The sequence below is a fragment of the Rhinolophus sinicus genome, chromosome 1 (genome assembly GCF_057876585.1).
Source record: "Rhinolophus sinicus isolate RSI-liver-muscle chromosome 1, RSI-T2T, whole genome shotgun sequence".
Classification (NCBI taxonomy): Eukaryota; Metazoa; Chordata; class Mammalia; order Chiroptera; family Rhinolophidae; genus Rhinolophus; species Rhinolophus sinicus.
Window position 1 is genome coordinate 113,661,451 of NC_142501.1, and position 18,578 is coordinate 113,680,028.

Genomic DNA, 18,578 nt, shown 5'->3' on the forward strand with positions numbered 1-18,578 from the left:
TTGCGGATAGCGTGGTTCCTGCTTCCTGTGTCTCCAACCCAGCCGCCAGTGAGACTATAGTGGTATGACTCCCTTAGCTATGGCTCCATGGGTGTTCCTTTTTGGCCTCACCATGTCCTCCGTTCTTATGTGGGGAGTGGGGCTGAGACCCCGTGTGACTCCCTGCATGATACAAGACCAAGGCATTTGCACATTCAGTGTCTGGTGAGGGCCCACTTCCTGGTCCATGGACACCGGTCTTCTTGCTGTGACACATGGCAGAGGGGCAAGGGCTCTCTCTTAGGCCTTTTATAAGGGCACTCGTCCCATTCATGAGAGCTCCATCCTCACGACCTAATCATCTCCCAAAGGCTCTGTTTCCAAAGACTTTCACGTGGGGCATCAGGACTTCACCTATGAATGTCAGGGGGACATGACATGAGCATTCAGCCTATGGCAGAGCCCTTCACGGTTCGTGGCCATGTGCGCTCACTCAGGATGGCTGAGACTTCAGGAGGCAGCCAAGGGAGCCTCTCACTTCCTGGAGCAGGGCTCTTCTTCTTTTAAAGGTTTTCAGCTGATGAAATCAGGCTCACTCAGATTCATTCCCCTTTTGATTGACTCACAATGATCTGAGTTACTTACATGTGCAAAATTCCTTTACTTTTTGCCACATTCTGAGCGTTAGAGGCAAGGGACAGATCCTGCTCATTCTCAATGGGAAAGGATTATGAAAGGTGAGCACAGCAAAAGGCAGATGTTATGAACTGACCTGAGGGTCTCTTCCTTCAGTTGTGTGAAGGAAGTTTTCTGAGTTTTATCATGCTTATTTTGAATCTGTTGAGAAGAAAATTTTTTAAAAATTTGTCATGTGAATTATATTGTTTGTTTGCATTAAATGATTCGGAAGGCAATTTAAATGTGAAAAAACCTGAAGTTTAAAATATTCATCATCATCAATATGGATTGAAATAAATCAGAATTATGAAAATATTTTGAATCATCTCATCTGACTGTTCCAAAAAGGGAATTAATTTTAAATTTTACAAATTGAACAATATGACTTAATAATCTAAGAGTATGGTGCAATTTTTAAACCACCCTTTTTATTTACTACCTAATAGTCTCGTTTTATATCAACTGGTCTTAAAAATAAAATGATTTTCCAGAAAGAATGATTCTCACAGATTAACTGAGTGATAATAATGATGGGAACTGAAATATTAAAAAAGAGAAGCAAATACCACCTTAGTTCCCAAAATCTAAAAATAAAAATGTAACTGCTCTTAACGGGAGTAGAGGAATGACATACAATATGTATATCAAAAATGTAATTTGCAGTGAAATGAATTAAGGCATGTTAAAAATCAATGAATTAACCTGTAAAAATAAATTTAAAATTTTTTTTCCAGTACATCGTGCCTTGCACAGTCTTCAATATCCCAGAATTTTTAGTGTTCTGCTTCACGCTTTTCCACCTCATTCGTGACTATATGAATTTTGAGGTTTAATAATTTTTATCTCCACTTCTTTTTATTCTCTAGTTTTTCACATGACTTTTGTACTCCTTTATAGATAATAACTCCTGTTAAGATTGATTTTCTTCAACAAGTTGTAGACATCCTTTTTAAACAAACTGTTTAAAACAAAATTTGTTTAACAATTGGGGAACAGTGTTTTTTCCAGGACCCATCAGCTCCATGTCAAGTAATTGTTTCCAATCTAGTTGTGCGATGCGCAGCTCAGCTCCAAGTGAAATCGTTCTCTTCAATCTACTAGTTATGGAGGGTCCAGCTCACTGACCCATGCGGGAATCGAACCGGCAACCTTGGTGTTATGAGCACGATGCTCTAACCATTGAGCCAACTGGCCACCCCACAGATGGAGACATTCTGAAGATGCAGTTTCCAGTTTTGCTGTGCGATCATCATTCTGAACGAGTAAGATAGTATAATTTGGTTACGAAGGAAGTCGACTGACAATAGGCTAACCCCAAACCAGTATCAACTTTTGAAATAAATTCAGTTGCAATAAAATGTCATCGATACTGTAGCAGAGTCTTAGAATGTGGAACCTTGAATTACTCAGAATGAAGAACAAACATAAAAGCACCAGGAGTCTCAAAAATGCATCCTTTATTGTCATCGACTTTGCCACATATCTGCACTTGATTTTCTACTATTTCTTGAATGATTGTTTCAAAACTTTCTTCTATAAAATGACTACAAGTCACCTCTCAGTTGATAGTCTCTCATCTGTTCCCCATTTTAACTCTCCATAATTTCTTAAGAAGTTGTAGGGAGTTACAAGTAACTCATCTTGAGTAACTTAGGCCTCAGTCAGCTACAAATGTTTTATGGTAATTTGAATTGCTTTCCAAGAAGAATTGATTCCCAAGGTTAAGGAGAAATCACATCTCACACTGTGAATGTTTAATGAGATGATCACTGCATTTTTTTTCAACAAAAAAAGTCTTAATTCGATAATGCTGTCTGTAATCTTCTCTTACTTTTTGTTTTTTTGTTTTTTGTTGTTGAGTTGCATGAGTTCCTTGAATATTTTGGATATTAGCCCCTTATCGGAGGCACTGTTTGCAAAAATCTTCTCCCATTCAGTTGGTTGCCTCTTTATTTTGTCGATGGTTTCTTTTACTGTGCAGAAGCTTTTAAGTTTCATATAGTCCCATTCATTTATTTTAGCTTTTACTTCCCTTGCCTTTGGAGTCAAATTCATAAAATGCTCTGTGAAACCAAGGTCCATAAGTTTAGTGCCGATGTTTTCTTCCATGCAGTTTATTGTTTCAGGTCTTATGCTTAAGTCTTTGATCCATTTTGAATTAATTTTGGTACACGGTGACAGATAGCAGTCCAGTTTCATTCTTTTGCACGTGGCTTTCCAATTCTGCCAGCACCATTTATTGAAGAGGCTACCTTTTCTCCATTGTATTTTTGCTTCTTTCTCAAAAATTATCTGTCCATATTTATGTGGTTTTATTTCTGGGTTCTCAATTCTATTCCACTGGTCTACGTGTCTGTTTTTCTGCCAATACCATGCTGTTTTATTATTGTTGCCCTGTAGTACAAGCTGAAGTCATGGATTGTGATACTTCCAGCATTGTTCTTTTTTCTTAAGATTGCTTTGGCTATTCGGGGCCTATTGTGGTTCCAAGCAAATCTGATTAATTTTTTTGTTCTATTTCTTTAAAAAATGCCATTGGGATTTTGATGGGGATTACATTAAATCCGTATATTGATTTGGGTAATATGGCCATTTTAACTATGTTGATTCTTCCAATCCAGGAACGCAGAATGTCTTTCCATTTCTTTGAGTCTTCTTCAATTTCTTTTAAAAATGTCTTGTAGTTTTCAGCATATAGGTCTTTCACATCCTTGGTTAAGTTTATTCCTAGGTATTTTATTCTTTTTGCTGCAATTGCAAAAGGAATTGTTTTTTGCATTTCTTTTTCTGAGATTTCATTGATAGTATATAGGAATGCAATGGACTTTTGTACGTTGATTTTGTAGCCGGCAGCTTTACCATATTCATTGATTATTTCTAATAGCTTTTGGGGGGAGTCTTTAGGGTTTTCTATATATAGCATCATGTCATGTGCAAAGAGTGATAATTTAACTTCTTCATTCCCAATTTGGATACCTTTCATTTCTTTCTCTTGCCTGACTGTTCTGGCAAGGACTTCCAATACTATGTTGAAAAGCAGAGGTGATAGGGGACAGCCCTGTCGTGTTCCTGAACATAGAGCAAAGGGCTTCAGTTTTTCACCATTAATTATGAGATTAGCTGAGGGTTTGTCATACATAGCCTTTATTAAGTACAAGTATTTTCCTTCTATACCTATTTTATTAAGTGTTTTAATCATACATGGCTGTTGTATCTTGTCAAATGCTTTTTCTGCATCAATTGATATAATCATATGATTTTTGTCCTTTATTTTGTTTATGTGATGTAGCACATTGATGGATTTGCAGATGTTGAACCATCTTTGTGCCCCTGGGATGAACCCTGCTTGGTTGTGATGGATAATCTTTTTAATGCATTGTTGCATTCAATTTGCTAGAATTTTGTTTTAGGATTTTTGCATCTGTATTCATCAGAGATATTGGTCTGTAGTTTTCTTTTTTGTGTTGTCCTTACCAGGTGTTGGTATCAGGGTAAAGTTGGCCACATAAAATGAGTTAGGGAGTACTGTCTCTTCTTCAATTTTTTGGAAGAGTTTGAGCAGGATTGGTATTAGATCCTCTTTGAAAGTTTGGTAGAACTCACTGGTGAAGCCATCTGGTCCCGGACTTTTGTTTTTGGGAAGGTTTTGGATGACTGGTTCAATTTCGTTACTGGTGATCAGTCTGTTTAGATTTTCCAGTTCTTCATGGTTCAGCCTAGGAAGGCTATATGTATGTATGTAAGAACTTGTCCATTTCTTCTAGGTTATTGGATTTGGTGGCATATAGTCTTTCATAGTATTCTCGGATGATCCTTTCTATTTGCACCCATGATAACTTCCCCTTTTTCACTTCTGATTTTGTTAATTAGTGTCTTCTCTCTTTTTATCTTAGTGAGTCTAGCATGTGTGTGTGATGACGATGATGGGGATGAAAGACAGTTAAATATTCATCCTTCATAGTGGGAGATCAATAAACTATGTTGAAAACAGGGGGGATATTTTAAGTGGCAATTTAAGCCTGATACGTGGAGGTAAATATGGAAAGAACCAGCTAAATTTGTTGAAAGTGGTTATCTGGGGAAGCAGGAAAAGCAGGTGGGGCGTGGCCCAGGAGCTGCAGTTTTTCTATACAGAGTTGTGGAACAACCGATTCTTAAACTGTGTGACAGCAAAACTGGTTTTTAAAAAAGAACTTAGTGGTGATAAAAAGTAAAACAAACAATATTGGTATCTTAGAAATTGCCAGACTTCACTGGTGCACAGGCTCAGTTCCTGGCTCAGCAAGTACGTGGGTTAGGAGCCATTTGGTGCAGGGTTGAAGGAGAGCCTTTGTCATACCACTCACTCATCCACAGTGTTTTGACCTACATTTGAACTACAGCTTATTTTCATTTTCTAGGGCGAATTTTCCAATTCGGGTTGAATTTCCTTGCTGCTTCTCAATTCTCCTGGGTCACACTTCTTACACACTTCCCCTCTCCTTACTGGCTGTCAGTTTAAGTTTGTTTAGAAAACACAAATTACGTGACATATTAAACTTGACAAACAATGAAAGAAAGACAAATCTACTGTTCCCTCTCCCCACAAACCACCTAATTTTTTCAGAATCAATTTTATACTGTCTACACCCCTATTTCTTGTGATTATTGAAAATGAAGATTAACTTACTTCTTTGAGAAAAACACATGCTGAGTCTTGGGATGTGCTTTCATCATATCTTACATAGTATGTAAATCAAGCCAGGATGTTCAGGTATCAGGGATTTTAGTTCTAGGTTTCAGCCCTACCTTAGTTAGGAGGAACTCGTCAACCTGATACCCACGTAGAAAACATTAGTCTTGGCAACTAATCACTGACTTACTGGTTGTTAAATACTGAGAAGGCCATTTGTCAGGACATACTGGGAAAAAGAAGGACGATCTCTTTTGTCATAAAAGGTAGTCGATATTTTTCCATTTCAGCAATGATCACCCTTACAAGCATTATGTGATACTTAAGAAATAAGAGCCAATTTATCTTTGCTACACTGAAATTTTCCCACTACTTGGCTCCTCTGTGTTGAAAAGAAATGGTGGTATTTGTATCAACTGTCCAGGTGAGGTTTTGTAATTTGCTTAAAACAAAACCAAAGCCAAAACACTTACAGCCATCCTAATTTCAACAAAGGAGTCTTCAGAGTGGCCTTTTGAGTTCAGCTTGAGTTGTAATTCAGACACAATGCCCAGCAGATCTGCCTTTTCAGCTTGAAGGCACGCCACCTGGGTCTTTAGATGTACCATTTCCTGTTCTGCTACTGCCTTGGGGTCCCCAGTGGGGTCCTGGAAATGACGAGGAACAAAGCAAATTAACTAATCAAACTAAGAACCTGGCTTTCAAACTCAAGTGCTCCACACCCACTGGGAAGGCAGTTTTTCAACATCTTTGTCACCTATGCTTTACAACAGAATATTCCAGCTTGTCCTTGGCAATTTATTTTGACATAACATTTTCATATCATTTTACTGTATTCAAATAATAGCAAATTAAAATAACCTCATGAAAGAAAGGCTTCCTCAGCATGCTGGAATAATCTGATATTATGATACCAGACCTTGGCAATGGTAGACTTGCAAATTTTAGTCCAGAATATCAGAAAATAAGGATAAAATGCTGCCAAAATTCAACCTCTTGCTTTTTTATTTTACTCCACAAGTGCACACCCACCCCCTCGCTCCCCATACCTGTCATGTCCACTTAGAAGCCAAAGCATCAAGGACATCACTTGGCACAGTAACAGCAAAACACAATGAAAGGTCCAAAATTCTCCCAGGTATATAGTCTGGATACTATAATACTCTGGGTTGGTACTTTAAGATGCTAAACGTAAGTCTGGTGAGAAATAAGCAAACTGAAAGTTCAGAGGCTGGTATGAAAGCTCAAAAAAAAATTAAATTTCAGGCTCTATAAACATTAATATTTCACCAATACATCAAGTACGTGTTGTGTTCAGCCAGATGCAATCACTGCATACGACAAAGTCGGAAGAAAGACCCTGTTTAGAGGCAAGGTTTTACTTGGGAGCAGGGAGAACAGACTCGACTCCACACTCAGCTAATCAGTGTACGTGCTGCCATGAGCACATTCACTTAATGTCTTGGCCTCAGTTTACTTGAGTTAGAAAGAAAGACATGGCACACAGGGTCTCTGGTCTCTTCCAGCTCTGACCTTCTCGGCCTCTCTGATTTGCTCCTCAGGACACCTTCACTACTCTTGAGGGCATGGCACCACCAGAAATATGTACACTTGAGATTGTCAGAGGAGGCAACACATCAGAAAACTGACATGCACCGCACACATACCCCTCTCTGTGACAGCTTTCCTAAGGGATGGTAACCAGGCCCAAAGGTTCACAGTGGAACCAAAAAGTATCAGAAGGGCATGTGCCTGGAACATAAACCAGCTCGTCCATGAAATGTTAAAAACTGATGGACGGGTATTAGCTTGCAGCAGGGAGGTGCCCCTCCTACCATCGAGATCATGCTCTTCCTTCATTTGCAGCATTTCCTTGCTGGGAAACTAGCACAGGACTTTGAGCAAAGCAACTCCTTGTGAAACGGAAGAGTCAGGTCTGCAAGGAAAGATTAAGAGCCTGTGCCATCTCTCTTAGTAATGACTCACACCAAAGAAACGTACATGTAAAGGAAGGAAAACATACAAGGAAAGGTACCACTGAGCCTGGAACCAGGAAGCAAACAGATGAAGGCAAGAATACATAGGATCATTAGGAATCTTCACATTTACCCACCTGATCTGTTAGAGAACATTTTATGGAATGGATTTTTCAAAACTACCTTGGCAGGAAGGTAGGAAATAGAGTTTTATTTTTTTTTAAAAAGGAAGAGGCTTAGAGCTTTATTTGACTTTTCTGTCTCCTTATAAAAGAATGTTCCTGGAATGAAGTTTTAAACAAGTGTCTGAGGACCAGGGCTATAAGGCCGTGACACTAGAACCTCCGACTGTCAGGTTAATTTTCTTTTTCACAATTCTGAGCATCTCTTAAATGCCTTTGAGAAAATATGAATCTATTTGTTTGGCCATAGACACCTTGTACTCTAACACTTTAAATGTCTCTCTATTTTACCCCCGAGAGTCTGTTCACTGACTTCCTGGACTAGAACTCCCATGGTTTATTTTCTAGGATCTCAGCCCCAATTCCACCATTTGTCACACTGTCCTCACTTTTAGTCACTTACCATTGACTTTGTGAAACACAGCAACTTCTCTGTCTTTCTCTGTATTTAGATAATATCTCCATCCTACTGTCCTAGCAACGTGCCCAGTTGATATCCCATTCTATAATCCAAGAAGAAAAGCCTATCTAATGACCTTCGCCTAGCAGTCTGCAATTAAAATTTAAAAACTACTCTGTAGAGACATTATATAAAGTATAATTCAGTGAAATCAAACAGAACCATTAATGCCTCTGCCTCACCCTGAGGATTGGAAGGCAGATCTCTAGAGGAAATTTCCAACTCTCTTCCCTGTGTAGGACAAAACACTTGAGAAGCCCTGATGCTGAGGGGGAATTCCCCCTTGTGGGAACAGTGGCAAACATGGGCCAGCATGAGTGAGACAAGTCCCAGGCCTTGAGAGCTTTACTAAGTGAGGAAAATGACCACCTAAATCTAAAAACCACCTCAAGGGAGGCAAGGGGTCAGCCCGGGAGGCACAGTTTGGGAGGGAGAAGGCTGATGACCAAGGGTATTAAAGAGCCCCAAGTATCTCATTGTCGCAAATACCCAAGTCTTGTGTCCCAAGGACTCGTTTCTGAGTCCTGCTTGTAGCTCACTTCGACAGATCGCCTACACTGACACAAGCTGTCCACAGTTTCAACTTCTGATCTCAACTTCTTCCAATGCTGGGATCTGTAAGAAAACCTCCAGGCAGACAATCTCAAACTGCTTCTGGAAGCTTCCTTTTTGGCTTCAATGTGCTAGGTCCCAGCCGGCTGAAGCCAACTGTCAGTTCACCTCCCAAAAGCCAAGGGAGGAAAACCATATAAGACATTTTCTTCCAGAGAATAGAAAATTACTCATATGTCCCAGGTGTAATCATTTCTTCAGAGTATTACACCTCAAAAACATTCAGACAATGAGCGATTTCCCCCCAAACGTGACTTAATGCTCTTCCAACTGGAAGACACGTTGAAGCATCAGATGTGGTAAGCCTTATCCACAGTGAAACATTTCCAACACTAACATGAATGTATTAAAGTTCAATGTTTCCATTGTCTCACGAGCACGAGTTGATGAGTAGATCACTGATACCAACTGATACTTTTCTAAACAACTTTTCATTCTTTAGATTATTCTATACCATCCCCTTTTCATTACTTTCTTTCCATTTTATTTCTCTGTTCACATTCTTTACCCATTCAAGGAATTAGAGATCATCAAAGTTCAAGGTAAAGTCTCAAGAAAGATCACTGATATCTGGAGTTACGTCCTCCCTGAATCAACCCAGTGCTCTGTCCTCCAAAGAGTTAAGATCCAGGTTTGGAAGAAAATGAACAGCAGTTGTGTCCATGTAAACAAATAATACCCAGTGAGCGCGAGCAACCAGGCAGAGGCTGCTCACGTGCTCTGCTTTGTTTTTCACTAACATCTTTGATACCCACTCTTGGCTGTGAGCGTATTTCCCAGGTTCTTTGGGTCAATGAAAACACGGCAACCCTGTATAATCTTCTATCACAATATGACATTTGTTAAACCATCTTTCAGAAGTAAATGTGCAATGAAAAGTGATGAATCTATCTTAGACAGAGGGGAAGGACAAGGTCAACAAGTAACACTTCTGAGTAACAGATTTCTTAAAATGCAATTTTATATCACAGACACACACTAAAAACACACTTGGATGGTTCTAGGTAGAGGTCCTTCTGCACTGTCTGTAATGAATACAAAATGTTAGTTTATAACTGCAACATTCTTTTGACTATAATCAATACGGTCAAAGCTTTACAAATTTCTTTCCCCCAACAGTGATTATTCATGGCCCTTAAAACTGCAACCAATCTTCTCAGCAAGAACACTTCTTTCAAGGTAATGCAAAACATCTGTCTAACCTGAACCATGAAAGGCTTTGATCTAGAAGTCCAGACAAATAAGGTTCTACAAATAAGATACTACAAATATTAGTAAAATAAAATCACAGCCAATCAGTCTGCTCACCTGGAATGACATTTCTGTTTTCCCCTTTTAGTTTTCCAAGTTCTTCCTTCAATTTTTCATTTTCATGACTCAAGGCCATTAGGCGTTCTTTGGCTTCTTTGCTCTGGATCTCAAATAACAGGCGTTCTTCTTTCCGTTTCTCTGTCCAGGCTGAAAGCTCCTCAAATCGTCCTTTCATAGCTTGGTTATTTAGCTTCATGGCTTCTGTATGGGGTTCAGAGTGAGGGTGTCACACACCAGGGGACTGAACCTGACTTCATAAATCTCACTGCCCCTCAGACCCCTTCACCAGGAGGCTCTGGATCTAAAGATGCCATGTTGGGCCTGGGCCTAAGGGTCAGCCAGAAGAAGACTGTAGCAAGATGAGGGGCTTTTGTTTTCAGACAGGACCAGCGGGTCTAAGGGTATTTCTAGTCCTCATAAGACTCAAGAAAATAAAATTGATTTGGGTACCTCCATATAGCACAAGTACCTGTGTATAACTACAAAGACTAACCAGATTCAAACACAGGTCCTGCCAAAAGCCATGGCTTGAGATATTAGAATGCTTCCTCTTAACAAAGTAATGATATTTAGGACTAACTCTACAATAATAGCAGCCTTCTTTCGTTCTGTTTCCTTTCAAATTAACTAAATGTCATTATGCCATTTCCCTCAGACACATAAAATACTTTTTATTCTTACCTTCACCCAAAAGTAAACAATGAAAGCAGCTTTAGCCTTACTGAAAGCTTAATTCTGTGCTCTTTCTGCCCCCAGGGAACCAGACAGAGAGCAGGGAGTTCACCAACAAGCCTTATTACAAAGGGTATTATATGCAGGAAGGTCCAGGGTGAATGGAGAAACATGGGGGCCAGGTGTTGCTTACCTTTCAGCTGATGGTTCTCCATCAGGAGCTTCTTCATTTGCCGCAGCAGCTCCTCTGGGGTGAATGTGTCCAGGTTTGGGTGAGCCAGATTGGGGGGTCCATTTCCTGTGGTTTCGTTGGGGCTGTCCCCCTTTTCAGTCACGCAGTTAAGCTGTTGGTGGGACATGGCAACAGATCCTATGGAAAAGTTACAAACAGAAAATATAGCTGTCCGTCCTCTGCAAGGGTTCCCCATGAATCACCCCAAATCCATTAGCAATTGCTAATATGTATTCCAAAAGTTGCCTACTTTCCCTCCCATCATATTTTGAATATTTTTTGACTCTTTTAAACAAAGGCTATCCTAGCTCAGTGTGTATGTGTGTGCACTTGGATGCCTGTGCATATGGGTGTGTAAAGGGGTACAGTGAGGAGCTGGGAAATGGAGGAGGAAAAAAAGGGCAAAAGGGCACGGCATCATGATGATCAGGAATCTTAGCAAGAGTCATTCAAGAGGATTTCCACATATATATATATATATGTATGTATGTATGTATGTATATGTATATCTGTGGATATGGGCAAAGCATCAATAAGCTGATTTTCCCATGCACATCATTCCATTCGAGTCTCCATATTGTGGGTGAATTGCATGGTATGTTAAGTATATTTCAATAAGCTGTTAATCTCCATATTTTATTTCTTGTATTTTTGGCAAAGAAGAAAGGGAGAACTAACACATTTCGGATGCTCACTATGTCCCGAATCACTGCATCAGACACGTCAGTTTCTAATCCTCACGGAAACTCAATTATATTTATTTTACAGGTGACAGAGCTGAGTTCACTGAGGTTTTATAGCTCTTCCAAGGTCACTTAAGAGGCACAACCAAGTAGCAAGGATGACTCCAAACCCAGACCTATAGGACATAAAGGGATGACTGAATATTTAGGCTTCAATATTGGATCATTTTGCAAAGCACACTAAAAAGACTAAGAAATCTCGCCTAGTTATTGCATGTTCTGAGACTGTTTTAAGCATACCATTAACCTCTAGCGGGGGCAAAGCCGACGTCAATAAGAGACAAGTGTATCCCAACTCCACTTCTGTAGGGCCTATCACTTGGGCAAACAGAACTCTCTTCTCATCACTGGCTACATGCTACAGGCAAACATTTTCTTTTACACATTTCATGAAGAAGATGATAAGCCTTTTCACGAAACCCTGCAGTCAGTGAAGACGAGGAGAGAGAAGTCCACTCTCTGATGTCTCACTGCATCATCACGACTAAGAGTGCTCTCCCAGTGCCCATACAAGAAAAGGCAACCAAACACACTAATGCAGGGCGGTACTTCCTCCCGATCCAACAGGAGGCGGCACCTGGGCTCTCTGGGGGTCCCCTGGAACCAAGAGACCGGCGACCTGCCTTTGGTCTAAAGGTACTTGTAGGAAATCAGAGATGGAGCTACTACTGATGGGACAGCAGGCCCCCAACAGTGTCACCTGTGTGACGTCTCCCTAGGGCAGCTAGCACAAGGAAAGGCATTCTCATGAGATTCTTTAATGAAGATGGCAATGTCGGAAGTAAAAAAACACTGATAAAGTACAATATTCAAGTGTGAGCCGTTGAAGTCACCAATGTGCCCCATATCCCAATTTGTTTAGCAAAGAGGATACTGCTGACGTGTGCTCTCTGATAGTATCAGGGGACGAGAACGAACTGCTTTTGTTTTCCACAATAAAATAATCTGGATTATTTTGCATAAAATAATTTGGACAAAAATAATTTGAATAAAGCCAGTTTCTGGCTCTCTGTAAAATTCAGTTTTATACAGAATGATGTTGGTGCTAACATTTCATAAAATGGGTTTTTACTTAGTATCGGTGTTCCCATCAATTTTGCAGAGGAATACTAAAATTCTAGGTAATAGACCTAAAGATAAAATCCTTGTAACGTGTATCATTTACTTGTCCACATTAAATTTCCTCAGGTATTCGGTGATTACACTACACTTCAAAAAAGTAAATGGAAATATTTTACAGATTTTTTGAAAAAGTACCTAAGCAGGTATCCACAAATGTGTTTCGTTCCATTTTATTATATGCACACATTTCTCCTTAATAGTTTTTCCAAGAGAGGGGAAAGAGAAGGAAAGGAGAGGGGAGGAGAGAGGGAGGAAAGAAAACCACCCAGATATTTTTCCTCTTTGACTATCCTTTATGCCTCTACCAAGTCTTCAGACACACCACAAAGAAGTTAAACAGGTTCTAATTATTACATTGGTGCTTCTCACTTTTCCAGGTTGCCCAGATTGTATAAGGACACCAGGAAAAAAATAGGGTTATACTAAGGGAGACAGTAGAATAAACACTGGGTGCCAATAACCAGATGTGTGACCTCCAGATGTCACCTGACCTCTTGTGATGGGTAGCAAATGTGACTTATCTAGCAAATGGTCATTACAGTACTTTTCAGCTCAAAAAGTGTTCTTAAGCTTCTAATAAGGTCACAGTCCAACCCATACCATTCAACACATGCACCCTAACAGCCTCAGGGCCATGCCACCCTCTCACACTAATAATACACATGCCTATCCTAGTTATAGTAAAGCCTTTGCTACTCAGCACTGTTAGGAAAAATTATTTGGTAATGCAGACGTCACAGTAAATAAACAGTTAGCCTGTATGCTGAATATAAGTATGTAAATACCAAAATTATAAGCATGTAAATTAGTACCAAAATTTTACTAACAGCAATTTAACTGACTTGTGGTGACTCAAAGAGAACTTTATGATTTTAGAATAGTTCAAGTGGCCTCATTATGAATTATCACAGTACAGTGCATATGTGAAAAGTCTCTTGCTAGAATGCCACTTAGAAGAAGCTGAGTACTTACCCTGTTTTTAACAACACCTTGAGCTACTTTCAATGAAACAGAGATGTATTATACATCCTTGAACGCATCTTCAAAGGTTATGGAAATTGGCACTAAGCCATTTATTCCAAGGTTCTACCTGATTCCAGATTTTTCCATAAAAGTCCAACTAATGTGGATCTGAAATGTGTCATTTACAAGCAAAGGTGATATTTAACTACAGAAGGCTGAATTAATTTAACACGGGATTTGTCAAGATTTCCCTGATGAGGAAGAAAGAGAGCTACATAGAAGGTCCAAAGATCAAAAGCAAAATCTCGGGGATTTTATTCCCAGATCCACTATTTGAATTCCCGATTATATATTTTTATCATTCTTAACTCCAGAATGATAAATTCTGGAATTGCTTAACTACTTGTAGTTATAGCAATGGCTTGACTTTGTAGGCATGAGCTTAAATCTCATCCCTGAGTTGGGCTTTAAAATGATCCAGTCCAACTCCTTATTCTGGCCCTGGCGGCCCAAGATGGCGGATCAGACATTTAACCCTGGTCTTGAACAAAAGAAAAATAAGAAAAAATAAGTCTTGTCTGGCTTTTGCCGCAGATGGTCATATAGACCAGGTGTAAATGACATCAATGACAGAAACTATGAGCAATGACCTTAGCAGGCAACTGCCCATTATATTACAGGATCGTTCTGATTGTCAGAAAGTCATTTTGTATTGAACTTAAATCTGCCTTATACTGACTTCCACCCACTAGACATTGGACCAGTGGGAATACCGTTGTTTCCCCAAAAATAAAACCTGGCCGGGCAATCAACTCTAATGCATCTTGCGGAGCAAAAATTAATATAAGACCCGGTCTTATTAGTCTTATTTTACTATAAGACCCAGTCTTATCTAACATAATACCTGTCTTATATTAATTTTTGCTCCACAAGACGCTTTAGAGCTAATTGTCCGGCTAGGTCTTATTTTCGGGGAAGCACAATAATACAGAATAAGTCTAACCCTACACTGTTGTGGTTGATTCTCCAAATTTGCTGATTAAGTATTCATAGGTTCAGTCCCCATGTGAATGAAGAAATTTTAAACAGTGAAAACCTATTTGGTGATCTGAGACAAAAGCTGGTTATTGGCAAATTCCGGTTTGGGTTCACAAGGAAGCTGAGTGACATTCTGTCGCATCCAGCGCAACAGGGGCAGTGAGGGTGCGAGAAGGGGCGGTTTGGGTTAAGTTTTTAAGAAAGAAACAAACAGAGACTTAATGCAGTTAAATCTCTCTGAAGGCCAGGGGTCTCTCAGTCTCAGAGGACTGGAGCCCAGAATAAGGCCTACTGGGGGTTTTTATTGAATAGGTATACAAAAACAAGAGAAACCAACCTTGTTTCTTACACAGTCTCTGAAACTCACACATCATAACAGAAAAACATTTATCTCAATCACCCATTGTCAGTCAACAGCTGAAGCACAAGGTCCCACAATGTCCTAATTAAGGTATGTACCCTTTGTCAGTCAACAGCTGAAGCACAAGGTCCCACAATGTCCTAAATTAAGGTTATTTTGTAACAGTGCCCTTGAGCTAAGTGGAAAGAACTGATCTTTATTGTTTTTGTAACTTCTCTCACAAACAGGTGCCAGGGAAAAGCCAGAGCCGGCAACAGCTTTTCCCAGGCAGGGGGAAGGGGAGGCAAGGCCCCTTCCCATATTTTTCTAAGGCAGCTCATTGGGGGTCCCCACTCGGTTCCGCCTGGCTTAGGTTGTATCTCCTGTGAGATATCTTACCCGTCTTTGGCTGCAAACCTTCTTTTGGGGACCAGACAGAGAGACCTAAGGTGTAAACTTGAGGATGGAACAAAGTCCCAGAAAGGCACAGTCTCACACACTCTTCTTTCCTTAAGGAAAGACACGGGGGGACAGTTGGCTAGGCTGTTGTGTGACTACAACATTCCAAGACTGCATCAACTAAACCCATCCCCATCCTGGGGAAATAACTCTAAGTACGTATCCTTCTAGGCGGATAAAAACAACGCTCATCTTTTATGCCAGAAATGGTATTCTGATTTTGTAATTGGCTAATATACGGAAAATGGAAATAGATTTCACCTCATCATCCAGGCAGAAACCTGGGAGTTGTGTTTGATTCTTCCCATTTCCTCTTCCTCTAAGTCTAATGGGTCACTAATGGGTCACCAAAGGCTGTCACTTCCGCCCCCTCTCCATCCTCGCCAGCTTAGGTCAGACCCTTCTTGTATTGTCTGGACTATAGATATCAACGTTGCACTCTACAGAGTACAGGATTTCTGCCTATTTTGTCCACAGCACCTAGAACATTACCTGGTATATTTGGGGGTCCAACAAATACTTGCTGAATGAAATTTCATAGCCTCCTACACAGTCTGACTCTCAGATCGTTCCCTCTCAGCCCACTGTTTTTTTCCCCAACATGAGCTCATCTGGCTGCTTAAAACCCTTCCCATACAAGACAGAGGTCCAGCTCCTTCCTGAGAGACAAATAGGGCCTTTCAGGATCTGTCTGTCACTTAGTCACCAATATCATCTCCTGTCGCCATGCCACTCACACCCAGAGGACATTACAGAGCTCACAGTTCCCTGCACTCTTGCTTCTATGCCCTTGTATCTGTGTTCTGCCCTGTGCTTGAAATGAATGGCCCCCTTTTGCCCTGACAAACAGCCACTGGACAGTTCAATGTCCAGCTCAAGGAGATGTCCCGTTCTTTCCTCTGTGTACCCAATAGCGCGTTCCACCTGTGTTCCACCTCCCTGGCCCTTTTCTGCAAAGTGTTCACCCCATGCCCGTCCATCTTCCTGTCCAACTTAGGCCATGGTCTCTATTTCATTCTTCCCAGATACTGGCACACAGCAGGCCCTCAGGAAATGTTTGTTGAAATGATATGAAAATATAGTTTAACAAGGTATTTTAAAGTCTAACACTAATGAAACACTTCCTGCTGTGTAGGTGACAAACCCACACGCTAGTATTATGAGTTTTACTACAGTTCTACGGCATTCACTTCCAGATTCTTAAATTCAACTTTTAAAACTTACCTTGAAAATTAGTACTGTTTTTTATATTACTATTAGGTTGGTGCAAAAGTAATTGAGGTTTTTGCATTCATTTTTAACCTTTTAAGCCACAATTACTTTTGCACCAACTTAATGCAAAGGTATCTGGACATCATTTCATAACATATATTCTGTTATTCAATCATCATGCACATCAAAGTGAAAACAATGAAAACTTGTAATATATTTTTTTCTGCATGAAATAGATGTTAATTTCAAAAAGACAAAGTTTACTTTTTTCCTTTTCCTTTGTATTTACTGTTCCATAGATTCCAAAGAACCTATCACACAGTTCAAGTATCTAGAAAACTCACAAGAAGCAGAGCTCGGAGATCTACTTAAAGGGGGGGCTTCCACAGTAAGGTAATAAATACAATGACCAGTTCCTTTCAACAATAAGTTTCTTTTGGTTTTTGGAGGGTTTATTTGGATTCCATAGCATAAGACGCAACCTGAGGTCAATTACAAAAAGACACTACTTTTATAATGCTGTCCACAATATCTAAAGAACTACTGAAACCGTCCCAGTGGAAAAGCGGACCGTTCATCCCAAAGACTCTAATCATTGTCTCCTCTCTCCAGGGTAGTCCATTCCAGGGCGGTCCCTGGCCCGGCCTCCTCAGGGTCTCCCAGCTGACTACAGACTGGGCAGGGCCTGAGGGTTAGCCTGGCCCCTAGACAAAGAGCAAGGGGGGTTTGCCGTTCACATTGCCACTTGCTGAACCAGATCTCAGGCTTTCCATGTCCTACCACCACCTTACGGGCCTACAGCTTTGGTTTTCCTTAAATATGTCTGTGGCACACATTTCCGTACAACAGTTTTCCTGGTGGAGGAGGCAGACGAACCTGGTTTCATTTTCTCTGTTCCATGTTTATTGTCTCCAGCTTACACATCTCCAACAGTAAAAGCAATTCCTCAGCCTCATGAAACATTCACATTCTCTGTCTAAATACAAGTATAAAAGTATGTATATACACATTTACACACACACACACACACACACACGTACTAGACACAACGGTTTATGAAGATTCCTTTCAGGTGGCTGTTCAGTATTCCACCACCTGAGAGAAGTCATTTGTTCTCCAGTGTTCCTGGGCCGTTTCCTAAAGCTAGAGTAGTTTTCAGTTTTTCACGTCTCCCAAAGGTGTACCCTGAACCACTTCCCTTGTAATGAGGCACTAGCTGCACAGTGATTCCCAACCCGCGGGAGGGTATCACTTTAAACCACGTTTGCGACCTACAGAGGAAAGTCACCTGCCGCCAGCCAGGCCGGTGCAGAGGGGGGAAGGGCGCTCAGGGATGGCCGCCCTCGCGGCCCTTTCCCACCAGGTGAGGATCCGCCGGGAACTGGAAACCCTCCCACAGGAGGGGACGCCCCACCCCTCGCCACCCACTCCCCTACTGGCTCAGGATGGCAGGGAAGGGGTCTGCGGGAACAGCTTCCAGGGTAGATAGAGAAGGAGCCACCGCCTCGCCCAACCCCTACCCGCCCCCGGCCCGGCTCACCCCGCGCGCGCGCTCCCGCCTTTTCCCGGTCACTGCTTCCTCGGCATCGTGCCCGCCGGGGGAGGCTCGGTACCCGGATGCAAACGCGGACCAGAGGACACGCGGGAGGGCGGCGGCGGGGACTCGGGGAGCCTCGGGCTGACTTGCCGCCTTGCGACCCCGCCCAGCGACGCTCAGCTGACTGCCGTGTGGGCTTCCCCGCCGCGGCGGGGAATGTCCCGAGCCCCGCCCCGACAGGCCCCGCCCCGACAGGCCCCGCCCCGACAGGCCCCGCCCCGACAGGCCCCGCCCCGACAGGCCCCGCCCCGACAGGCCCCGCCCCGACAGGCCCGCCCCGACAGGCCCCGCCCCGACAGGCCCCGCCCCGACAGGCCCCGCCCCGACAGG

At 41.6% G+C, this 18,578-nt stretch overlaps 1 protein-coding gene across 1 annotated transcript; it reads right to left on the reverse strand.

The window, feature by feature from the left end:
• Positions 1-2,097: 2,097 nt before the first annotated feature.
• Positions 2,098-18,439, reverse strand: LOC148759208 (optineurin-like). Its single transcript, XM_088802423.1, has 4 exons — positions 18,192-18,439; positions 10,736-10,912; positions 9,868-10,071; positions 2,098-5,976 (listed from the first exon to the last, which is right to left on the reverse strand). The coding sequence occupies exons 2-4, from the start codon at positions 10,899-10,901 to the stop codon at positions 5,897-5,899; spliced, it is 450 nt and encodes a 149-aa protein (XP_088658549.1). The 5' UTR covers positions 10,902-10,912; positions 18,192-18,439; the 3' UTR covers positions 2,098-5,896.
• Between the last annotated feature and the right edge of the window lie 139 nt (positions 18,440-18,578).